This window comes from Gossypium hirsutum, chromosome A06 (assembly GCF_007990345.1).
Source record: "Gossypium hirsutum isolate 1008001.06 chromosome A06, Gossypium_hirsutum_v2.1, whole genome shotgun sequence".
Lineage (NCBI taxonomy): Eukaryota > Viridiplantae > Streptophyta > Magnoliopsida > Malvales > Malvaceae > Gossypium > Gossypium hirsutum.
This window is the reverse complement of record NC_053429.1, coordinates 7,965,228-7,991,781: the sequence shown is the minus strand read 5'-3', so window position 1 is coordinate 7,991,781 and position 26,554 is coordinate 7,965,228. Positions and strand designations below refer to the sequence as shown.

The 26,554-nt window shown below is 34.1% G+C and overlaps 2 protein-coding genes across 2 annotated transcripts; both read right to left on the bottom strand.

The window, feature by feature from the left end:
• Positions 1-390: 390 nt before the first annotated feature.
• On the bottom strand, positions 391-18,924 carry LOC107900019 (beta-galactosidase 16). The gene is given in 19 exon segments (XM_041115019.1): positions 391-652; positions 746-891; positions 1,330-1,434; positions 1,516-1,608; positions 6,328-6,431; positions 6,529-6,617; positions 6,676-6,857; positions 6,946-7,110; positions 7,207-7,235; positions 7,238-7,324; positions 7,743-7,827; positions 7,992-8,082; positions 15,212-15,306; positions 15,499-15,642; positions 15,730-15,822; positions 15,911-15,977; positions 16,058-16,170; positions 16,967-17,062; positions 18,761-18,924. Coding segments are annotated over 19 exon segments (2,073 nt in total). The 5' UTR covers positions 18,923-18,924; the 3' UTR covers positions 391-525.
• Positions 18,925-21,078: 2,154 nt separating this feature from the next.
• On the bottom strand, positions 21,079-26,453 carry LOC121230381 (beta-galactosidase 16). The gene is made up of 19 exons (XM_041115017.1): positions 25,990-26,453; positions 25,339-25,434; positions 25,115-25,227; positions 24,967-25,033; positions 24,772-24,864; positions 24,541-24,684; positions 24,291-24,385; positions 24,047-24,152; positions 23,834-23,918; positions 23,634-23,752; positions 23,369-23,533; positions 22,999-23,180; positions 22,786-22,877; positions 22,542-22,651; positions 22,320-22,424; positions 22,102-22,209; positions 21,859-22,004; positions 21,427-21,781; positions 21,079-21,342 (listed from the first exon to the last, which is right to left on the bottom strand). Exons 1-19 carry the CDS (start codon positions 26,152-26,154, stop codon positions 21,232-21,234), a joined length of 2,457 nt encoding a protein of 818 aa, XP_040970951.1. The 5' UTR covers positions 26,155-26,453; the 3' UTR covers positions 21,079-21,231.
• Positions 26,454-26,554: the final 101 nt, after the last annotated feature.

Genomic DNA, 26,554 nt, shown 5'->3' with positions numbered 1-26,554 from the left:
TTGGTATTATATAATAAGAAACATTAATCAATCATAATATAATTGTAATTAATTGATGTTTAATATATTAATATTTTTTTAATGTAAACCTGATATTCATTAAATGTTGTAGGGGCTTAATAAAGACATTACAAAAACAGATGAAAAGACATATCAAACAAATCAAATACCACACAAAAGCAAAGCTGAAAAGTCAAACAGCCACACACAACTGAAAAACAATAAAAAATTAGAACACCTAAAACAAAACCCAAACTAAGAGGAAACCAGAAGCGAAACAAAATAAAGTCTTACCCAAACAACTATAGAAACCAGAGAAATACCATCCAAAACCTCTTCAAACAAAGCTCAAAATTCACCAGCCATAGTAGAAGAGGCGAAAGCTAGAGAGAAACAAGCCCATAGAGATTTTTATTTAAGAATTTATTTAAGAAATTAAGTATTACACTCATCAACTTTTTCCCCTTTCACATACATACGCTTGTAGTCTCAACATACATACGAATACATAAAAAAAAAGCTCTACTAATATTTAGCATCTTTTGTAATTGAAACACTGTCCAATTTGATCCCCAGAGGATCCCCATATTCATCTTCCACTAAAACTAACTGGTTTCCTTCAGGTTTCAAGAAAGATCGAGGTATATTGTACCTGAAAAAAGAAAAAAGAAAAAAAAAACCTAATTCAAATCTCCAGTTTAACTCAATCGGTTCATGTTTCTATTAAGACAGAAACTTTTAGTACCATGTTTGTGAAGGTCTTTGTTGTGGTGTATGAATTGAGACCCAATATCGTCCAATGCTTTGGCCATTCACCCACACTTCACCCTTTCCCATTGAGCCAAGGTTCAATGCTAGTGGATCATGTCCACCAGGTACATCAAACACAGTCTGCAAACAAAAAAAAAAAAATTGAAATTATCATGAAAGTTTTTGCATTAAGAGTTACATTATATTGTACCTTTCTAAAGTTAAATTAAAGAGTAAATTAGTCATTTCTTTTTTAAATTTCATTCTTTTATACTGTTAAAAACTGACGTGACTGACAGAACAATCAAATAGTGACATGCCACGTGTAACTCCTATTGACGTATAGGGACCAATTTTTAACAGTAAAAAGGAATAAAATTTTTAATAAAATGATTAATTTACTTTTTACTCTAATGTATAGGGATTAATTTGTCTAACTTTTTAAGTATAAGAGCCAAAATGTAATCTAACTTCTTGTATAGAGACATCCATGATATTTTTACCAAACAAATAACATGGAAATTGATCACATCATAAATATGGTTAAACCCCATTTGAATAACTTCATTAGTTAATTACCTTATACCAAGTTAGCCGATTATGTCTGCCTTGGAACCTGCTCCATTCAACTTTATTCCTTCCTTTATCAGTAAATATGCTTAAATTTTCTCCTAATAACCCAATCTTCTTCAACAAAAAAACTTTCATCAAAACTTATGTAGTGACAAACAGGTAACATCATGGAGAAAAATGTAATTAAATTACCTGATATCCCCATTGATAGTTATTGAGGTATCTGTTTTGAATCCTTACACTTCGTATGCCTGCAGTTTTACGTTCAAGATATGCTCCCGAATCCTATACACCACGATCCATTTAGGTTATTATTGATCATCATGTTAAATAAACTTAAATGAAAGTTAAGAGTCATGTAAGTGAAAGGTCAAGAGTTGAAAGGTCAAGAGTTATATTGTTTTTTAATGGGTTTAAATTAGTAGTTTTTTGTTTAGGAAAATGAAAGGTCAAGAGTCATTGGTTTATGGTTATTATTAGATTTTAATATTTTCAATTTTTGTTGTTTTAAATGGTAAACTATAGCCTATAAATAGTTTGTAAGCTTTTGATTTTATATGAGAGAACAATTTTATATTGAGAACATTTTCCACAATTTGGTATCTGAGCTATGGAGAGTGTGACTAGTAATGTGCCATTGCCTCGACTAACAAAGGTGAACTATGAGAATTGGAGCATCCAAATGAAAGCTCTTCTCGGGTCTCAAGATGGTTGGGAGGTGGTCCAAGAAGGTTTCGTAGAACCGACAACTACTGCGGGATATACGGCGGCTCAAAACAAGGCGTTGAAAGAAATGCGGTCGAAAGATAAGGCGGCATTGTACATGTTATTTCGAGCCGTTGATGAGTCGGGCTTTGAGAAGATTGCAAGTGCGACAACTTCAAAAGAAGCGTGGGACATTTTAGCAAAGGTGTACAAAGGAGCCGACCGAGTTAAACAAGTCCGACTTCAAACTCTTCGTGGCGAGCTGGAAGGCATGAAGATGAAGGAATCAGAAGGTGTCTCCGACTACATCACGCGTGTTCAAACCGTGGTGAACCAACTCAACCGAAACGGAGAAGCGTTAACTGATGCACGAGTTGTGGAGAAGATTTTGAGATCGTTAACTGACAGTTTCGAAAATGTCGTATGTGCCATAGAAGAGTCAGAAGATCTAGCAACGCTTACAGTCGATGAACTCGCCGGTTCTCTCGAGGCACATGAACAACGTAAGAAGAAGAAGAAAGAGGAGACACTCGAGCAAGCACTTCAAACCAAGGCATCAATCAAAGACGAAAAGGTTCTCTATTCTCAAAGCTTTCGAGGTAGAGGCCGTGGTCGTGGAGATCGAGGAAATGGTCGTGGTGGAAAAGGTCGTGGTCAAGAAGGGAATTATGAAGAGAAGGAGCATTCAAACCAACAAAATTGGCGGGGAAGAAGACGTGGTCGTGAAAGAGGCGGATGGTCGAATTATTCCAATGTCGAGTGCTACAAGTGTGGCAAATATGGTCACTATGCGAAGGATTGTAACTCTGATAAGTGTTACAATTGTGGTAAGGCGGGACACTTCGTGAAAGAATGTCGCTTCTCGAAAAAGGTGGAAGAGACAACCAACCTAACCACGGAAAATGAAGAGGCAAAAGAAGGTTTTCTCTTGATGGCACACAACGAAGTCAACACCAACAACAACATGGTGTGGTACCTTGACACGGGTGCAAGCAACCATATGTGTGGGCTCAAGCACCTATTCAAAGAGATGCAAAAGGTTGAAACGGGACATGTGTCATTTGGAGATGCGTCGAAGGTTGAGGTAAAAGGCCAAGGTACCATTTGTTATTTACAAAATGATGGGTTAATTGGGTCAATCCATGATGTGTATTACGTACCAGACCTCAAGAGCAACATTTTGAGTATGGGGCAACTCATGGAAAAAGGTTATTCGGTACTTATGAAAGATCGGGTGTTACACTTGAAAGATAAGGAAGGGTGTTTGATCGCTCGAGTTGAAATGGAGAGAAATCGCATGTTCAGGTTGAATCTGAGAAGTGTTCGAGGAAAATGTTTGCGAATTGATGTTGAAGACAAGGCGTTGCTATGGCATCTCCGTTTTGGCTATCTACATTATGGTGGTCTAAACAAGTTTGCAAAGAAGAATTTGGTGCATGGGCTACCAGACATGGACTATGAGGGAAAATTTTGTGAAGAATGTGTGCTCGGTAAGCATGCGAGAACTTCGTTTCAAAATAAGGCAGAATATCAGGCTAAGCAACTTCTCGAATTGATTCATACCGACATATGTGGACCAATCAACCCTGAATCTTTTAGCGGTAAAAGGTATTTCATTTCTTTTATCGATGATTTCTCACGAAAAACTTGGGTTTATTTTCTTAAAGAAAATCCGAGGCATTGGAGGTGTTCAAAAAGTTCAAAGTGATGGTGGAAAAACAACTGGTAGACACATCAAATCTGTACGATCTGATAGAGGTGGCGAGTATACTTCGACGGCTTTCATGGAGTATTGTGAGGAGCAAGGCATAAGACGATTCCTAACCGCACCGTACTCTCCCCAACAAAATGGTGTGGCCGAGAGGAAGAATCGGACTATTCTCGACATGGTTCGATCAATGCTCAAGAGCAAGAAGATGCCGAAGGAATTTTGGGCGGAAGCCGTGCAATGTGCCATCTATGTGCAAAATTGATGTCCACATGCGAAGTTGGATGATCAAACACCACAAGAAGCTTGGAGCGGACAAAAACCATTAATTTCTCATCTTAAAGTATTCGGTAGTGAGGCCTATGCACATGTGCCGGATCAGCGAAGAACGAAGCTCGAAGACAAAAGCAAAATGTTTATTTTTATTGGGTATGATGAGAAAACAAAAGGATACAAGCTACTCGACCCGATAAGTAAGAAGGTTGTGGTAAGTCGTGATGTACGATTCAATGAAGCAAGCGAGTGGGATTGGAATAACTCAACGGAGGTTATCACCAAAGATGGAGGATCATCAATCGCTACACCAACAATCATACCGACAAATCCTGAAACTACCGATGATGAAGATGAACCGCAACAACCAAAAATGCGAAGTTTGCAAGATTTGTATGATTCAACAAATGAGGTACATATTGTATGTCTTTTGGCAGATTCCGAGATTATAAGTTTTGAAGAGGCTGCACGGGACAAGAAGTGGCAAACTGCTATGGATGAGGAGATTAAAGCAATTGACCGCAACAACACATGGGAGTTAACAGAATTGCCAAAAGGAAGTCAACCCATTGGTGTGAAGTGGGTGTTCAAAAGAAAGATGAATGCTCAAGGCGAGTTAGAACGGTACAAGGCGCGACTTGTTGCAAAGGGATATAAGCAAAAGGAGGGGATCGATTATGATGAGGTATTTGCTCCTGTTGTAAGAATGGAGACAATCCGGCTGCTCATTGCACAAGCGGCACAATTTAAATGGCCAATATTTCAAATGGATGTCAAGTCGGCATTCTTGAATGGTGTGCTCGAAGAAGAAGTCTACATCGAACAACCACCCGGGTACATGAAAAATGGAGAGGAGAAAAAGGTGCTGAAATTAAAGAAGGCACTTTACGGGTTGAAGCAAGCACCGCGGGCATGGAATACTCGTATCGATACATACTTCAAGGAGAATGGGTTCAAACAATGTCCTTATGAACATGCCCTCTACGTGAAGAAGAATGGAGGTAATATGTTATTTGTTGCTCTTTATGTCGATGACCTCATTTTTATGGGGAACAATGGTAAGATGATACTGGATTTTAAGAGCAAAATAACACAATAATTCGAGATGAAAGATTTGGGTTTAATGAAATTTTTCCTTGGTTTGGAGGTTCGACAAGAAAGGACAGGTATTTTTGTGTCACAGGAGGCATATGCAAAGGAAATTTTGAAGAAGTACAAGATGACACATTGCAACTCGGTATCAACACCAATGGAACCAGGTGTAAAACTCTCGAAATTCGATGGAGGAGAACGAGTCGACGCAAGTAAATACCGAAGTTTGGTGGGAAGCCTTCGCTATCTCACTTGCACAAGGCCTGACATTTCGCTAAGTGTTGGCATTGTAAGTCGGTTCATGGAGGAGCCGGTTTATTCACATTGGAAGGCGTTGAAGCGAATCCTACGGTACATTCAAGGAACGGTGTCACACGGGTTATTTTATTCAAATATGGAAGATTACAAGTTGATTGGGTATTCCGACAGTGATTGGTGCGGAGACTTAGATGATCGAAAAAGTACATCGGGATATGTGTTCTTTATGGGTAACACAGCATTTGCTTGGCTTTCAAAGAAGCAACCAATCGTGACACTATCGACATGTGAAGCTGAATATGTGGCAGCATCTTGGTGTGTGTGTCACGCTATATGGCTCAGAAATTTGTTGGGTGAGTTGGAGCAACAACAACTTGGTGCAACTGAGATACGAGTTGACAATAAATCAGCGATTGAGTTGGCAAGGAACCCAGTGAATCATGAGAGAAGCAAACACATTGACATTCGTTTTCATTTCATCCGAGATCATGTAAAGGAAGGAAGTGTGAAATTAGTACACGTGGCAAGTCGGGACCAAGTCGCGGATATCTTTACAAAACCGCTACCGATGATACTCTTCGACAACTACAAGAAATTAATCGGCATGAAGGATGGCAGAAGCATTTAAGTTTACAGGGGAGTTTTGTTAAATAAACTTAAATGAAAGTTAAGAGTCATGTAAGTGAAAGGTCAAGAGTTGAAAGGTCAAGAGTTATATTGTTTTTTAATGGGTTTAAATTAGTAGTTTTTTGTTTAGGAAAATGAAAGGTCAAGAGTCATTGGTTTATGGTTATTATTAGATTTTAATATTTTCAATTTTTGTTGTTTTAAATGGTAAACTATAGCCTATAAATAGTTTGTAAGCTTTTGATTTTATATGAGAGAACAATTTTATATTGAGAACATTTTCCACACATCAAACTTAACCGAAACTTTGAGTTTTTAGAGAGATTTGGGATTTGAAGTACCGGAAATCCGACCATTACACTAAGTAAGGCGATGTGATTTGTTCCATTTTTCAACTCAATTGGATTCTCCAATGCAAAGTTGTGTTTCCCGCCGTGTGCGTATCCTAGACACTGAATAATATGAATGGTTTTCGGGTTTAAATGTTCAAATCTTCAGCTAAAACCGTGAAAAAGGAGGTTAAAAAGATGGATATGGTTTACCTTTGTATGCTCCGTTGACGAATGCATGTACAACATGAGCGTTGGATACTACAGAAAGTTCGGCTTCAGCATCGGATTCATGTTGAAAGCTGCATTTTTCGGGGATCAATTGCGGTTCAAAACAAACAGTTTGTGATCGAAGCTTACCTGACAGTGTACCAAAGGTAATCCGATGTATCTTTCGTGGTACTCATATGATCTAACAAAGCATTAGCTTTCAACAAAGTATTCGAAAAAATGGGGATAGGCTCATTGAACTCTTCCCATCTCTCCATTGAATCAAACTTGCATTTCACTGTCCTTGATCTTGTATTGTAATGTGTGCTTACCTGTTAATATAAGCAAAGCTTGAACTATGATAGTATGATTTGTTTCTTGTAATGAAAGAAACCGAAGACCGTGAATCTCGAGTCTTACTTTCGCAGTATTAAAGGCTACGTTCTTGCAGTCGGGAAGGATGCTTATGGACATTGAAGGCAACTCGAATGAAATATTCTGGAAACGAACTCTAGCATTTGAGGTATTGTCATTGTTCACCAGAAATGCAGCACATTTCCCTGATTTTCCTTTGAATACATAAGCCTTTAACATAACAGATGAAACAATGTTTCAATTCAATGCATATACATACATACATATGTATGTATATATATGTAATACACTATGAAATGTACTTACAGTTTGAAGATGACCCAAAGAGGAAGTTTCATAAGTCCAGCAAGGAGAGGAACTTTGCATAATTTTATTGCAGCATGCAATTCCTTAAGGTGACCCCATAAAGGTTGCCTAATTAAACCTGAAATACTAATTTAGTTTGAAGTTGAAAATTATGGGTTAAATAAATAGAGGTTAAATTATGCTGTAAGTACCTATACTCTTTATACATTTAAAATTTAGTCTCTCTATTGTTCAAATTTAAAAATGCAAATATAATTATATGCACTGTTTTTTCTGTCAAATTCAGGTTCATTACTACATTATTTTTTGTTATATGACTATAAAGTAATTTTTTTTTTAATTTCAAAATGTCACTCGAATAAATTTCAACTAAGATTTTAAAGTGACACTAACACTTGGACCTAAATTTTTTAATCTAAAAAATATAGTGACTAAATTCTTAAAATTAAAAATAAAGAAATTAAATTATAAATTACAAAATATAGAAACTTCAAAGTAAATTTTAACTTAAATGAAAATTTAAATTGGAAGCATACCATATTCATCAAGAGGGGCTTGATCGTAGTAACTTGTAATTACATTTGCAGCAGCTGTTCTTCCAAAATTGGTTCCTCCATGATACTGTTAAAACAGTAACAAATATGACTGGAAAGATTCTGACATTTGGCATTAAACATATATTATTCGGACAGCTATCAACAGAAGACTTGAGATATGTAAAAATCTTATGAAAAAATTTAAAAAAATTAATTATAAAATGTAAAAGTCACCATATAGTAATTTACATAAGTTCCATTTTTGGCAATGAATAATGCAACATGGAACGCAATTTCTGCGGCAGACCTTATGAACGGCTCCTCACCATACCTTTGCACGCTGAAACCGAAAAATTAAAAAAAACAATTACTTGATAATGATTGATTCGTAACTAGATTGATATCAATATGGTTATTAGTATAAGAAAACATGGGTTCGAGTATGTTGAAATATATTATCCTATTATTTAAGGGTTAGAGAGAGACTATAATTATTTCTAGATATTGTATAAAAAAGAAAATATATGATAAGAACGTATTAGTGTTTAACAAAACAAAAAATTAGTTGATATTTCTTCTTGGCTAATATATTAAATAAACCTTCTAAACTTTTATTCGAGCATATCTTTTATATATTAATCATAATTTAAGTTAAATTATTTTTTACCCAATTTATTCAGATCTCAATCTTCTTTAACTTATGAATTGTTTTATTTATTTTTTAAAACTTGAAAGTGCAAACTTTTTTTTAAATTAATTCTTTTTCCTAATAAAAGGGAAAAAAATAAGGTTTTATAGAAAATTGCTTGAGTTTTTATAGAAAAATCATTTTTCCTTTTTAATTTTTTTAGAATTAATTTTTTTTATTTTCCTATAAAAGGGGGTTTTTGTCAAGAATTGAGTTATAAAGAAAATTTTAAATTTCATCAATGCAACTAAATAACTCGATTTTTTTTGTAAAAACTCAAGCTTTTTGAAAAAAATAAAATTAATTTTTAAAAAGTAAGTGAGTGGTGAAAATGAAAATTTATTACAGTTGGATAATTAAAATGAGTGTACAATAACATTAAATTAACGAAGTGACCAAAATGGAAACTTATTAAAGTTAGGTGACTAAAATAAAAATAATTACTTTTTTTAATACCCAAAATGAAAACTTATAAAAATTGGATGACGAACCATGTAATTTACCTATAAAATAATTATCCACTCTTAATTTAGAAAACGGTCTACTTAAAAATTTCAATTGCAAAAGAGAAGTTCAAATACTATTATATGTACAATTTAAATTTCTGATTGAGTTACTCTCACAGTCAATCAAACATCAATTCAATTCGAAAAATTATTAAAGTGTCTTTTCATATTTAAAATAGGGTAAACTACAATAGAGGTCACCGAACTATATATATATATTTGTTCTCAACTATGAAAAGTTACAAAATAGTCATCCAACCATTCAACTTTGTCTTTTTTGAACACCAGCGACAAAATTAAATAGTTGAGCGGCCATTTTATAATATTTCATAATTGAGTGATAAAAAAAATCATAATTGGGTGAGTAATAATTTAATTTATTATTTAAAATAAGTTATATTGTTACAATAATACTTTTTCCTTTTTATTTTTTAATAAACCAATAAACATCTTACATGTTGTGAAATTTGAACTCATGCCACCACCAATATTTACAAAATATTGCCTTTTTCTATTTCAACTAAAACTTTATTTTAATATATTTTATACATTTTAATATTATCATACAAACATTTTCCATCCATATTGTTTATTTATATTGATAATATTGTTGATCGAGTTGCTGTCACATATCAACTCGAGACCAACTTAAGATTGATAAGATAAGTTTTTTTTTTCTTTTAAATAAGTTAACACTCTACCTATGATTCAACTGTTAAATAAATAATTTTATAAATTATTAGAATATACCCATACCCCATACCTTGCCCATACCTTTCCCATACCTACCCATACTTTGGAAAGGTCAAAGTTATGGGCACCAAATATTTTATTTAGTGTTGGGCATGGGAAAATAGCAATTTTTGGTCCCTAAGTGAATAGTGACTTTGCAAGGTGGCCCTTGAATCTCAACTATAAATAGGCCAACCATTGCTCATTCTCATCATCCCACACTTGCCATTCTCTACTTAAGGCAATTGTTCTCTCTCCCTATTTGTAAAGTTTCACTTGTATTTTTGGAGTGAAATATATTTGGTAGTGCCCGAGGACGTAGGCAAGATTTGCCGAACCTCGTTAAAATTCTGGTGTTCTTTACTATTTATTGTTCATATTTTGTGAATTTGATTGTAGTGATTTATTGTGCTATTAAATTACGATAGAGGGATATTCTGGCTAGGAAAGACTTGGTACTTAAGTGATCCTCGTGATCCACCTCTCTTTCTTGGGAATTGAACTTAGTGTGATTTTTTAGTACAATAATTTTACTCTTTCACACGCTTTCGCGCAACAATTGGTATCAGAGCCAGGTTCGTACTTGGGGAATACGACCGTTTACGGTACTATTCACGTATACGGCACTATTCACGTATACGGTACTGTTCACGTATACAGTAGTTGGGATTGAGGAGAAAAATGGCAGCAGCATCGTCATCAGCAAGGACTACTGTGACAAATGCAAAATTTGAAGTAGAGAAATTTGACGGTACCAATAATTTTGGTATGTGGCAATGTGAGATCCTGGATGTCTTATGTCAGCAAGAGCTAGATATAGCCCTTGAAGAAAACCTGACAAGATGGATGACAAGGAGTGGGCCAAGATCAATAGACAGGCGTGTGGTACAATCCGCCTATGTTTGGCCAAAGAGCAGAAGTACTCTGTCATGAGGGAGACATCAGCGAAGAAGTTATGGGATACACTGGAAGAAAAGTTTCTAACGAAAAGTCTTGAAAATAGGCTTTATATGAAAAAGAAACTTTATCGATTCACGTATGCACCCGGTATGTCGATGAATGACCATGTGAACTCATTCAATAAAATTTTAGCAGACTTGCTAAATTTGGATGAGAAATTTGAAGATGAAGACAAGGCATTATTATTGTTGAATTCCCTTCCTGATGAATATGATCATCTTACCACCACATTGCTTCATGGGAAGGACACGATCACATTTGATGCAGTCTGTAGTGCGTTGTATAGATCTGAGACTCGAAAGAAAGATAAAAGAGATCACAGAGATACAACCGCAGAAGTCTTAACAGTAAGAGGTCGTTCACACAGCAGCAAACCTGGTAGAAGGGGTAAGTCCAAAGGGAGACCCGCCAAAGATGAATGTGCCTTTTGTCGTGAGAAAGGGCATTGGAAAAAGAATTGTCCTAAGTTACAAAAGGGCAAGTCTATTTCTAATGCATGTGTAGCGGAGCATGATGAGGAGTCAGACTTTAGCTTGGTTGGCATGGCAATGGCATGTCAAACGGATGAGTGGATATTGGATTCGGGATGTACTTACCATATGTGTCCTAATAAGGACTGGTTTTCTAGTCTTGAAGAACTAGAAGGTGGAGTTGTTTTTATGGGCAATGATAGTGCCTGTAAGACAATGGGTGTAGGTACAATCAAATTGAAGAACCATGACGGCTCAATCCAAGTTCTGACAGATGTTCGCTATGTACCCAGCTTGAAGAAAAATCTCATCTCATTAGGGGCCCTAGAATCTAAAGGGTTCACAATCACTTTGAGAGATGGATTACTAAAGGTAGTAGTTGGGGTATTGACGGTGATGAAAGGCACTAGAAGAAATAACTTGTACTATTTAAATGGAAGTACAGTTATTGGATCAACATCAACAGCTTCTGCGAAAGATGCAGATTCAGAGGCTACCAGGTTATGGCATAGGCGATTGGGACATGCTGGTGAAAAAGCTTTGCAGACTTTGGCGAAGCAAGGCTTGTTGAAAGGTGCAAATTCTTGCAAATTGGAATTTTGTGAACATTGTGTTCTGGGCAAGCAGACGAGGGTAAAATTTGGTTCAGCAATTCACAATACGAAAGGAATTCTGGACTATGTTCACAGTGATGTGTGGGGACCTACCAAAGTGGCTTCTTTGGGAGGTATGCACTATTTTGTCACTTTTCTTGATGATTATTCAAGAAAAGTATGGGTGTATCTAATGAAAAGAAAAAATGAAGTTTTGAATGCATTTCTGAAGTGGAAGAAGATGGTGGAGACTCAGACAGGTCGAAAGGTCAAACGACTTCGATCAGATAATGGTACTGAGTACAAAAATGATCCATTTCTACAAGTATGTCAAGATGAGGGCATTGTGCGACACTTCACTGTTCGAGATACACCACAGCAGAATGGGGTGGCAGAACGCATGAGTCGGATTATACTGGAGAAAGTTCGATGTATGTTGTCCAATGCTGGATTGGGCAAGGAATTTTGGGCTGAGGCAGTTACATATGCGTGCCATCTAATTAACCGATTGCCATCAGCTGCAATAAATGGAAAAACTCCGATGGAGATGTGGACTGGTAAACCTGCTACTGATTATGATTCTTTACATGTTTTTGGTTCCACTGCATATTATCATGTAAAAGAATCTAAGTTAGACCCAAGAGCAAAGAAAGCATTATTCATGGGTATAACTGGTGGTGTAAAAGGATACCGTCTCTGGTGTCCTGATACAAGGAAGATTGTTTTCAGTAGAGATGTAACTTTTGATGAATCAACCATGATGAAGAACGAGGATTCACAAAAGGATGACAAAACCAGTAGTACTTTGCAGCAGGTGGAGTTTGAAAAGGTTAATGATGATCCAGCTAATATTGAAAGAACAAATGATGAAGAAGTTTCGACCCAAGAACTTCTACAGCAACAAGATTCAATTGCATATAGGAGGCCAAGAAGAGAGATTCGTAAGCCTGCTCGCTTTGACGATATGGTGGCCTATGCACTTCCAATTGCAGATGATGATGTTCCTTCCACTTACACAGAAGCAATAAGTAACTCTGATGGTGTAAAGTGGAAGCAAGCTATGAATGAAGAAATGCAGTCTCTTCATAAAAATAGGACTTGGGAGTTGGTGAGACTGCCCAAGGGAAAGAAGGCAATTGGATGCAAATGGGTATATGCAAAGAAGGAAGGATTTCCTGGTAAAAATGAAATTCGATACAAGGCTAGATTGGTAGCAAAGGGTTACGCTCAGAAAGAAGGAATAGACTACAATGAAGTGTTTTCTCCAGTTGTGAAGCATTCGTCTATTCGAATTTTGCTAGCCTTGGTTGCGCAATACGATCTTGAACTAGTTCAGCTTGATGTGAAGACAGCATTTTTACACGGTGATTTGGAAGAGGAAATCTATATGACTCAGCCTGATGGATTCAATGTTGCTGGAAAAGAAAATTGGGTTTGCAAATTGACAAAGTCGCTTTATGGATTGAAGCAATCTCCAAGGCAGTGGTACAAGCGATTTGATCAGTTCATGAAAGGGCAAAGGTACACAAGAAGTAAATTTGATCATTGCGTGTATTTTCAGAAGCTACAAGAAGGAACTTTCATATACTTGCTCTTATATGTTGATGATATGCTAATAGCATCTAAGAGCAAAGTTGAGATTGAAAGATTGAAGACTCAACTCAATCTCGAGTTTGAGATGAAAGATCTAGGAGAAGCTAAAAAGATTCTCGGCATGGAAATATGTAGAGATAGAGCTCATGGCAGAGTTAGCTTGTCTCAGAAGCAGTATTTGAAGAAAGTACTACAGCAGTTTGGCATGAACGAGCAGACCAAACCTGTAAGTACCCCGTTGGCTTCTCATTTCAAGCTTTCTGCACAACTATCTCCTTCGACGAATACGGAACGAGAATACATGTTGCAAGTTCCGTATTCTAATGTAGTGGGTAGCTTGATGTATGCAATGGTGTGTACAAGACCCGACATTTCACAGGCAGTTAGTATAGTGAGCAGGTATATGCATAATCCTGGAAAAGGACATTGGCAAGCTGTGAAATGGATTCTACGGTATATTCAGAAGACCGTGGATGTTGGATTACTGTTCAAGCAGGATAGTACACTTGGTAAAGGTGTTATTGGGTACGTTGATTCTGACTATGCCGGTGATTTGGACAAGCGAAGATCAACCACCGGTTATGTGTTTACACTTGCTGGAGGACCAATAAGTTGGAAGTCTACACTACAGTCTACAGTTGCATTGTCAACCACAGAAGCCGAGTACATGGCTGTAACAGAGGCTGTAAAGGAGGCTGTTTGGTTACAAGGTATGGCTAAAACCTTGGGGTTGGTTCAGGAGCATATTAACGTGTATTGTGATAGTCAAAGTGCTATTCATTTAGCAAAGAATCAAGTCTATCATGCACGTACAAAACATATCGACGTACGATTCCATTTTGTGCGGGAAATTATTGAAGAGGGGAAAATTTGTCTTCAGAAGATCAAGACTGCAGATAATCCCGCAGATATGATGACCAAGGTGGTAACAGCAACCAAGTTCGAACATTGTTTGAACTTGATTAATATCCTGCAAGTTTAACAGTTGAAGAAGGCACTATCAAGTATTGTTGTCAAAAGCAGAAAAAATTGTGTGAAGATAAGATTATCCTAATCAAATCTTCAAGGTGGAGATTATTAGAATATACCCATACCCCATACCTTGCCCATACCTTTCCCATACCTACCCATACTTTGGAAAGGTCAAAGTTATGGGCACCAAATATTTTATTTAGTGTTGGGCATGGGAAAATAGCAATTTTTGGTCCCTAAGTGAATAGTGACTTTGCAAGGTGGCCCTTGAATCTCAACTATAAATAGGCCAACCATTGCTCATTCTTATCATCCCACACTTGCCATTCTCTACTTAAGGCAATTGTTCTCTCTCCCTATTTGTAAAGTTTCACTTGTATTTTTGGAGTGAAATATATTTGGTAGTGCCCGAGGACGTAGGCAAGATTTGCCGAACCTCGTTAAAATTCTGGTGTTCTTTACTATTTATTGTTCATATTTTGTGAATTTGATTGTAGTGATTTATTGTGCTATTAAATTACGATAGAGGGATATTCTGGCTAGGAAAGACTTGGTACTTAAGTGATCCTCGTGATCCACCTCTCTTTCTTGGGAATTGAACTTAGTGTGATTTTTTAGTACAATAATTTTACTCTTTCACACGCTTCCGCGCAACATAAATACATTAATATTGAATTTTTCTTTCACCAACATGATGATATTTTAATGCTCTATAGAAAAATAGTAATACAAGTTTAAAAATAACTGGAATTCATTTAATATTCTTAATCACACGTATTTAATTATTTAAATATTTTTTACTCACGATTTAAACTAATTTATTTACATGATTTGCATACGTGTTTGATAAAAATATTAATATATCTAATTTATATATATATTATATAAATCATATTAGTAGATTCTTAAAATCAAAAAAAAATCCTTAAAATTCTGAAAAAAGAAAAAAACGTACAAACTTGTCCAGTTTTCAGTCCACAAGGATGGCTTATTGGGAGAGTTGGGACCTTCGAATTTTACTCCACACTCAAAGCCATTGCATGTGTTTATCTGCAAATCCCAAATATTAGTGTCAAATTGAAAACAGATGAAACCATATTCTCATTTCTCTTTTTGATTGATGGGCAAGTAATAATTGCATATTGGCTAATCCTTCTCTGTTGCTTTTTCTTTCCCACCAAGTCTTTGTAGTAATTACAATCAATGAAAACATTAGGAAAAAGAAAAGGAAGAAGCAAATACCACAGGGTCAGGGGCGTCTTGCTGGCTGCACATTATCCAGGGCACCCCTGTTTGAAGTCCCACAGCCAAGCCTGCAGCCCACTGAACATAACGTGATCCTTTCCCATTGAAAGCTGATTCTATCCTTTGATACTCATTCTCTATCTGAAATTTGTGCATAAAACTTCTCAGATCAACCAAAATTCGAAAACTAAACTTTGGGTTTTCTTTCTCAATCCCAAAAAATCAAACCTGTGATAACATGATTGGCCCTCCTTGTGAAGCATATAGTTTCTCTGATTTCATCATGTTTACCACTTTTCTCACCCATTTTTGCATATGAAACTGTTATTAAAGAGACAATTTGTCATTTTTGTTAGGTTGCTTTAATCTTCTAAATTATTTGTATCTCAAGTTTGGTTTGCACTTTTACCTTGAATGGTCCATTATCGGATCGAAAAACAATCCCAGGGACATCGTGCAACCAAAATGGCAGTCCCCTGCACCCATCAACAATCAGTTTTAGCATAAAATGCCGATGAAGAAAAAATGAATGAATAGCAATGGCAATGGTTATTACCCGTAAGTCCATTCACTTTCAATGAAAGGTCCAATTCTAAGGCAAACATATAAGCCATGAGCTTGAACTTCTCTTATGAACCTTACTATATCATGCCTTCCACTAAAATCGTACTGCAAAGTAGTTGAATTTCAAAGCTTGACATGAATCAAAATTAACTTTTCTAGGGTGAGAATCTCGCTCAATCCCTTAGGCTCGCCCAAAAATTGAAAAATTGGACAAAAATATTTAGACTCAGCCCTGAGTAATTTAGAAGTACAGCCGCCTAAAGCCCAGAATTGTAAGGGCAAGTAGGAAAAAAATAAAATAAAAGGGGGCTCAATTTTTTTATTTTATTACTAGCATATGTTTTTATTTTATTGTATTGCATTTTATAATTTTTTTAAAAGGCCCCAATTTATTATTTTGCCTAGAACTGAAAAATGTCAAGAACATACCTGAAAATATTAGAATGGACTTGAGTAAAAAGATAAATCTATTTAAAATATGGTTTAGATTCGGGCTCCATCATTCAAAAATTGAACTCGACCCATTTTCTAGATTTGTAATCTATTATATTATATTATATTATTTTCTTATACTATATAATTTTTAACACATAAACAATAAATTTATAGTAATATATAATACTATAATGTAAAAATATTAAAAAATGTTAAGCTAGTTATTATATATAAAATTTTTAAGTATTGAATTAAAATTATATATAAATATTTTTAAAAAATAAAAAATAACATGGATGAGTCTAAAATATACTTGAGTTAGAACTTTACAAAAATGAGTGGATTTGAATAAAATTATAAACTTATATTTCGGATCAAATTAAATATAAACAAACATAAAATGTATTAAAATTATACTTAAATCTAACTCAACCCATCAATAGGTATAAAGCAAAATTAGCCTCACCTGTCCTTGTTGGGGTTCACGGAGGTTCCAAAAGACATAAGTTTGAATCACATCTATCCCTCCTTGTTTTGCTTTGGATATAAGTGATGGCCACATCTGTAATTAATGGTTATTTTTCTATTATCAAATTACAAAATTTATTTTGGGATAATCCCCATTGGTTAATATTCTAAACAAGCCCTTAAACTTTACCACCTTATTTAGATAAAGTCTTGTATTTTAATTACACTCAAAATAAGCCCTTAAACTTTATTTGGCACCAAATAAGTTCTTACACTTTTATTGAAGAATAATTTTTCTTTATCTATTAACAGGGGCGAAGCCAAAACAATATTTTAGATGGGGTCGAATAAAATTTTAATTTTTTATAGTCTACATCTTTATAACTTTTAAAGTATTAAATTGAATTTTTATAATTTTAGGAAGGGCCAAAGTGTAATTTTACTTTTATTAATTTAAAATTAAAAAAAATTAAAAAACCTAAATGATAATTTTTCATTTCAGGGGGCAGTGCCCATACCAACCCTGTAGAATCGCCTATGTCTATTAATGATAATCCAATTGAATTGTTTTTGATCCAAACTAATCGTGCCTCAACCTTAAAAGAAATTTTTATTTGAATGTCTATAGTTTATTAAAATATAAAATTCCAAATATTGAAAGCAATTAGCAAGGTTTTTGTACAATAAAATCAAAATTACAAAAAAAAACCCATAATATAGAACTTATTAATACATTAGACCAACGGGTGTAAAGGTTTAGGGGTGATCATTCTGGTCCAGAAATAGAAAAGAAGAAGATCCCCTAAAAATAGAGGTTTTTCCCTTCCCTTAAGGGTATTTAAAATTAAATTTTTAGGAGGGTTTTCCGGGTCGGATTGTGGGTTGAACCCTAGATCAGGTTATTTTTTCTATCGTTTTACGTCAAATTTAATACACCATCTATATCAATAATAATATATATATTCTCTTTCCAAATTAAAACGTTATCTTTTCCTAAAAGCAAACGTTTATCTTTCAGTTTTAGGTTTGGAATATTATTATTTATTATAATATTTTATTATTGATAATTGGAATATTCTTATTACAACCCAAAACTCGGACAGAAAATAAAGTACATGTGTGCCTCAATTTGGATGAGGTTTGTTTGTAGAATTTGTCTTATATACCCCCCAAAAAATCTATATACTTATATAAAAAAAGCAAAATGGCAATGTTTCAATTTTGGTCCCCCTTTTTTCACGTTAAAATGGTAAAATGTTAAGTTTGGTCCTTATGCTATACTCAAATTTAAAATTATATAACAATGGTTAAATTTCAATTTTGATCTCTGTGCTACACCCAAATTTAAGATTTAGTCTTTATACTTGAATTTTTTTGAAAACATTTGGTACCTTAACTTTTACAATATCATTGATTAGTCAAAACACTTTATTTTGATTAAAATGCATATGTAACTTTTAAGAGTTGTAAACACGATTAAAATTATTTGTTAAATTTAAATATAAGAGAATTTAATGGTATTAACAATTGGGTCGGGATTTTTAAATTTAAAAAATAGAGAGAACAAATTCCTAAAAATAAAAGTATAAAAAGTAAATATTTTAATATTCAAATATTCACTCTATAATTTAGCTCCAAAAATAATTAACGAGTGTGAAGCATGATAGAAACCATACTAATAATATTCGTTATTGTTGCGATTTGATTTTAAATTGTTTTAAATTAAAAAAATTAATCAAACATAAAAAATTGAATTTTAATAAATTTAGATGAAGTTTATATATGTATATACCTGAGGAGTGCTACGAGGATAGTGAATAGAACCAGAGAAAAGAAGCAAATGTTGGCCATCGATCATCAATGATCTTCCATCGAATGTTACAGGTTTGCTATAACCATAACTGTTGCCAAAACCAGCAGTAACTAAAACAATAAAAGTAATGAACCCTAACATCTCTTCTAAATTTTTTGCGCTTCTTTTGCTTTCTATCTTAACTTGTATATATAAGGCAAAATTTTGCCTTTCAACTTTATAAAAATATTATTTTAGTATTTATTTAATTTTTCGACTTTTTAACTTTTAAACTTGTGTTTTTGTCATATCACTCCAAAATTTTAAAAAAATTTATTATTTTCTAAAGTTGCTGATGCGGCATGTACGTGGATCGTCAATTCGTCATTTAATTAATTTTTAAAAATTTAAAAAATATTAAAGAATAATTTTTTTTATTTTTATACTTTTTTTAATAATCTTAATTTTTTTTGAATTTTTAAAAAAAAATTAAAAATTAGTTAAATGATTAAGTGTCATCTACATGAACATTTATGTGTATGTCATATTTGAAAAGTTAAAAAAACGTTAATTTTTCCATCTATTATAAATGATTTGACAAAAAAATACAAATTTAAAAATTAAAAAAACAAAAAATTAAATAAAAGATTAAAATAATAAATTTTTTTATAAAGTTAAAAGATTAAATAAATTATTATGGTTATATATAAATATATAGACATTTGGAGGATTTTATGGAGAAAGAAATTTGACAATATTTAATTATATGGAAAAATATTATATTTGATAAGTGTACACGAAACTATCTCCTGGAAGTATGTATTATGTCTTTTTCTTTAGTATTTATTATTATTTAATGGTGAATGGTAGAGGAGGAAATGACAGAATTATTTGGCCAACAGAGACTAATGGTAAATACTCAGTGAAATCAGGGTATCATATTTAAAGAGAGTATGGATAGGAGAGTTGTAGGGACTGCATCATCTTCTCGAAACATTGATAGGAATGGTTTGGCTACAAATGAAAATTTGTGGAAGACAAAAATAAAGGTTGACTCCATTTGTCAAATCTGTATTCTAGATGTAGAAGCTATTTGTTATACACCAATAATCATCAACTCAAAACTCGGATAACATCCCGATTATCTATCCACGATTCGACTAGGCCTCACCAAATGGGTATGTGTAAGGCATACAGCGAAAGGGCAGCCAATGGAGCTTGTGATCCGAGCTCGCATATACCCGAGGAGTTCGCATGTAGGGGGTAGCGAGGTCTAACAAGCGACTCAGAACTGTACACATGTTCAACATGCCCAAAGCCTACCCAGAATGTCAATCCTATGAATAGTTGGGTCAAGTCCATGAGTAATGAAATCAAATCATGAACAATGATAATATATATAAATATTTGAGACAATGATTAACTATAAATTAATTATAATTGATAATTTTTAGTCACTAATATGACTTGTTTATAAGAAAAAAATGAAAAATTTCCTTCCTATTTTAAAGTCTCATTTTTTATAAATTTTTTTACAAGTTTAAATTTATAATCTATTATTTATTTTATATTTAACTATTTTAAAATATATATATTTAGTTGTATTATTACAATAATAACTAAATGTAGCATAAGCATTCGTTATTATAAATTCTATAGAAGTTTGAATAATTAACATCTCATTTATATCTCAAAACCAAAATATTAATAATAAAAATCACATCACATCACATCACATATTAGAAGATACATTATTCTTAGTATTATATAAAATTACATTACATCACATATGAAAAAAGATATTATTTTTAATATTATATAAAATCACATCACATCACATATTAAAAAATGTATTCGTTTTTTTAATTTCCATCACTCATGTATTTTAAATTAGATATGCGATTAAATTGATTAAGTTATTAATTTATCGGTTTAATTGATATAATTGATTTAATTAAAAAAAAATTAATCAATCGATTCGACCTTCGGTTCAACTAAATTTTAATAGATTCAACTGATTTTTTAGCTAATTTAATCGAAACATATTTATTTCTAATTTAATCTATTCAAAATCAATACTCAATTGATTCGCAATCTAATCAATTTGACGAGACAATCCGATTCTACTCAAATAACATTTCCCGATAACAGAAAGAAAAATATGTTTATCAATGCAGGATAAAGTCACAATCTTTTTTGAAAGTGGATTAAATTTGGGTTTTAAATTCAGTCAATTTGCCTAGAAAAAGAAAAGTGCTCTTTTCGTATTTTTAATCATGTAAAAACCATGGAAATGGCAGCAAGGACATGACCAAGAGTTGCTTTACGACTTTAATTTTTGATTAACAACAAATTTATATATATCTATTGAAATGAAAAGGTTTATATTAATTAACATCTCTAAGTCTAACTTCCAAGAATGATATGAGAATCTGTTATTGACCATACAAAAAAAAAAAAACTGTGATCTCTTATGTGCACTGTGCATCAACCAACAGAGTTTTGGGTATGCCTGGACATGGATCATTACCAAATTTCTTACTCCAAACAGGGATGGTACAAATCCTCTTTCCCATACAAGCCTGTCAAGTGTCAAAGTCAAATTCCATGAAAACTAGACAGGCATATATATATACACATATTTGAAGTGTTATTCTCAAGCTAACCTCTTCAATGGTAGGTAAAGAAGTGAATGAATGACAGCTTCCAATGGCATTGTTTTCACAATCCCCAGTAGGGTTACCATAGCTTGCAAATAGTATCCTAGAAATGTTCCTTCCAGGTGGACATTGGAGCTGGACTTTCGGCCGCCTTCCGTGGTGCTTCTTGCTGTTGTTATGTTCTGTTTTATTCTGTCCTTGCCATGAAATTACCGGTGGGAGATGTGACTCGGACACGTGACCGCACACTTTTGTTATCGAGATGGTGTCGATGGAAATCCCAAGAGGGTATCCATTTTCTTCTTCTAGGATAATAAGTAGGTTATCGGTTCGTTTGAGGAAGGATCGAGGCACATTATACCTGAAAGGAAAGGACATTAAAGATCAAAACAATGGAACAAATCATGAAATGCAAATGAATGTCTAATTTGCTGTTACCGTGTTTGTGAAGGAATCCCTTTTGGAGTAAGAAATGAGACCCAATATCGACCTATGCTCTGGCCATTTATCCAGGCTTCACCCTTTCCCATGGATTCAAGGTTCAGTGTCACAGGATCCTTCCCAGCTGGTGCATCAAACAGAGTCTAAAAACAGGATTTTGAATACAAATTAAATGATATGATTATCTCAAGTGAAGTTCATAATTTTGAATCATTACTAGGATAAAACAGCCTTTCATACCCTGTACCATGTTAACCGCTGATGAGTTGAGCTTCCATATGTATTCCATTTTACTTTATTTGATCCAGAATCAGTATATACTTGTAATTTCTCACCTAACAATCCAACCTTCAGAAGAAATTCATTTGTATCAGTAAATTCTTCAGTCATTAATCTGTTTAGCAACTCTGACATGGATCCTTAGTGCCATATTAATACATGCATGCTTGCATGCATACCTGATATCCCCATGAGTATCTGGTAAAGTCCTTAATTTCATGTTCACCCTTAACCTTCACAGTGTTAATTCCAGCCACCCTTCTCTCAAGGTATGCTCCTGAATCCTATAAAGACAATCAAAGGTAAACCTATAAGGATTAAGCTGACATGTGATGTATACACTTATACATTAATTATTCATTAAGATATGAGGAAACAAGGGAATAGTATTTGACGATTACCGGTAATCCAACCATTCCGCTAAGCAAGGAGATATAGTTTGTTCCTTTATTTAAAGTAATTTTAATCTCTAGGATGGGAGTTTTAGTCTTAAAACTTCCATGAGTAGAACCTAAAGAAGAAAGTACAATGAAGGAACAAAACAAAAAGATTCTCATCACATTGTTGCAGGATCAAAAGATTAAATTCAAATATATAATCTTCAGGAAAAAAAAAACTGCTTAAAGTGATTATTATAAGGCTCACCTACAAATGATCCATTTACAAAGGCATGTAATACATGGGCAGAAGAGGTCACATTAAGCACATATTCAGCATCAGAAAAATCATTCTGAAACCTAACATATTTAAAGAAATATATAGATTATATGGCAAGTATTTTCAGACATGAAGGCAGGTTACATCTTAAAGTTTACAATCAAATTTGATTAATGAAGTAAAACCCCTTTTGAACCTTACCTGAAGGTGTACCAAAGATAATCTGAATTGTCTTTTGTCGTATTCATGTGCTCCAATAACATGTCGGCTCTTAAAGATGTGTCATCAAAAGTAGGGATAGTTTCCTTATATTCTTCCCATTTTACAATTGAATCTAGCTTCTTACTTGTTTCCACCGCTCTGGTGTTGTATTGTGTGCTTAACTGTTATCCAGACTTTGAAATGAGTGTTAGATATAGGTAGCTGTCTAATATGGTATGCTTTTGAGGATCACACCCTCATATCCATGTATGGATATGTATTTAAGAAAAAACTTGGCATAAGATGACAGTATTCATGTATGATTTAACTCTCAAATTATGCAATTGATCATTTTGGATTTTAACTACACCTTAGCAGTGTTGAAGGCCACAGTCTTGCAGTCTGGTAGGATGCTGATTGATTTCGGAGGCAGCTCATACAATGAATCTTGAAATGTTACTACAACAGTCTTCCTTGTGTCATTATTTACCAGAAAAGCAGCACAGTCGACTGAATTCCCTCTGTAAACAAAGGCCTGTTACCAACAAAAGTTAGAAATATGTTCTTGATTAGTTGGTCCCCAAAAGTTTAAAAGAGAGAAAATTCTTGAGTTCGATTTTGATCAATGTTCTTACTTCTTGTGATTTTCCCAAAGCCATACTGGTATATACTCCAGAGAGCATAGGGTTTAAACAAAATTTGATTGCAGCATGTAACTCTTTAAGGTGGCCCCATTTTGGCTGCCTAAACAAACCTGAAAGAAATCTTAACAAGTTAAAAAAGCTGTCATTCTAGAGATTTGAATAGAGGTTAAATGTGATTTATTTGTACTTACCATACTCATCAAGAGGAGCTTGATCGTAATAACTTGTCAGTAAATACGCAGCAGCAGTTCTTCCGAAGTTAGTTCCACCATGGTACTACAACAAGGTATTAAAGCTATACAATTAGCTGGATTCATATTTCATCTCCATATGACCATGGACTTAAATAATATGTGAAATACAAATTTAACCAAGTGGTGAAGATCTAGAAAAGATTTTCATACCATATAATAATTCACATAGCTGCCTTTCTTTGCAATGAATAGTGCAACATGGAATGCTATGTCTTCAGCTGATCTGATGTCTGGTTCATCACCATATACTTGATAACTTCATCAAAATTTAAAAAATATATCTTTTCAAAGATCTCATCTATAAAAGGGGCTCAAGTAGTATTTGTTTGTATACTTTTAACTCGGTAATCATCAATGCACAGGGAAAGATACAAAGATATCGACAAAAACATACAAGCTTGTCCAGTTCTCTGTCCATATTGCTGGCTTATTTGGTGAGTTAGGCCCAGGAAATGTCTCCCCACATCGCCTCCCATTGCATGCGTTAATCTATCACCACTCAATTGTACACTAAAATGAAAAGCTGATGGGGAAATTCAACTCAAAGAAAGAGTTCAAATTATTATGGAAGGTCATTCAAAATTATTATCATGGGAACGTATAATCAGGGTTATAAAATCTGTCCGAAGTGATTGAAGACCAACCACAGGGTCAGGAGCATTATTTTGCTTGCACATCACCCATGGTACACCAGTTTGAAGCCCCACTGCCATCTCTGCAGCCCAACGAAGATAAGGAGGCCCTTTATCTCTAAATGCGGCCTCTACCATTCCATACTCGTTTTCAATCTGCATTCAAAGAAACAGCTAGAGTCACAAAAAAAGTATTAGTTGAAAACAAAATGATAAAATAGTTTCATTTTTCTGGACTTAAACCTGTGATAGAATAATTGGTCCTCCTTGAGAAGCGTATAATTTTTCTGCTTTCATCATGTTCACTATCTTGGACACAAACTTCTTCATTTGATACTGCCATCATACCAAAAAGAAGGGCAGCATCAATGATTGGTACTGTCTTTCAGAACCCTGAACTGAACATTTCCATAGCAAGTAAGAAACTGAAGTACTCACCTTGAAGGGCTCATTATCGGATCTATAAACAATGCCTGGAATATCATGCAGCCAAAATGGCAGACCCCTGCAAACCTCTAGCTTTAGGCCAAGGAAGATTAAGTAGGATTTCAGGTTTTTTAAGTACTGCAGAAAGTAATCTAATTACCCATAAGACCATTCGCCTTGAATAAAGGGTCCAATCCTAATGCATGCGTATAGACCTTGTGCTTGAATTTCCTTAATGAACCTTACTATATCCCGTTGTCCACTAAAATCAAACTGCAGAACAATGATCTCAACCGCTTTACAATCTATGGGGTTTTTTCTTCTTCCTTTTTTTGCTCAACAATACATATAAAGATAAAGAACATTATAGTTATTAATGGCAACCTGTTCTGGTTGGGGTTCATGTAGGTTCCAAAACACCAAGGTTTCAATGACATCTAATCCTCCAGCTTTGGCCTTGGCTATCAAAGATGGCCACATCTGCAAGTTATTTAGCATTAATCCATGTTATGATTATTTTAAAGAAAATGTAAGAAAACCTAAAAACCAAAATTGCTATACAAGATCTTGTTCAACCATAGTTACTAGTTTAAAAAAGCAAAGGCATGTTTTAGGTGCTTAAAATGAATGAAATTACTCAGTGAGCTACTAAAAAATTCAAGTGAATCCCCCTGAAACCATCACAAATGAAACCCAATTTGAGTATTTTAATATTCTATCTGTCAGTAAAGAACAATAAGCATTTTAGTCATGATAGAGAGCAGTCAAACCGGGAATATTGATACCACCAAATGTAGAACAAATGTCAAACCGATTTGGTGAACTGTTGAAGATCAAGAAACAATAAAAGAAAAAAAGTTTGGCACGAACTTGAAAACTTGTAGATTAAGTATTTGACTATTTTACCAAACAAGTTCTGTTCTTTTTTTTCCAGGCTAAAACCCAGTAAATCATTCAAGAAAGGTTCAAAGATTAATGTAACAGTGAAGATTATTGTACATACATACATACATACATACATACATACATACATACCTGAGGAGTACTACGAGGATAGTGAATTGAACCAGAGAAGAGAATCTTGTGTTGGCCGTCGATGATCAACGACCTTCCATCATACGTTACATTACGAGAGCCAACGCCACTAACAGAAGCAGCCAAAAACAACCCAACAAGAAACAAAAACAACCAACTTCCCATTTCTTTTTGTTTAAAACTCTTTTATGCTGCTTTCAATCATATCTAAGAGTATAGACCAGCAACTAAATGAAAATTCGCAGAGAATTTGTGAATTGGTTCTTGAGGTTGAGGGAGGGTAATGGAAGAAAACATAAGAAAAGGAAAGCCGGTAATCTGTTTCACTTTACATACACTATAATTTCAACAAAAAAGAAAGGCTTTTTTTTGGGGCGACTGCATTTGCCTATTATGCGTAATGGAGGTGATGTTTTGCATGGGAAGTTCATTAAAGCTTTTATAACCTTCTCCCTTTCTTTCCTTCTACTTTCATACTAGTTTCCTTTTATATAGATCAAATCTAATTTTTTTTGGTAAAAATACCAATCTAATCCTTCTCAATTTCGATATTGAGCAAATTTAT

Excerpts from the sequence above, each read along its gene's own strand:
- LOC121230381 (XM_041115017.1), bottom strand. The coding sequence starts at position 26,154 with ATGGGAAGTTGGTTGTTTTTGTTTCTTGTTGGGTTGTTTTTGGCTGCT. Across the intron at positions 24,153-24,290 it reads ACAGAGAACTGGACAAGCTT|TTATCAAGTATATGGTGATG; the intron begins GTATGTTTTTGT and ends ATTTTGATGAAG. Across the intron at positions 22,652-22,785 it reads TGTAAATGGATCATTTGTAG|GTTCTACTCATGGAAGTTTT; the intron begins GTGAGCCTTATA and ends TTTCTTCTTTAG.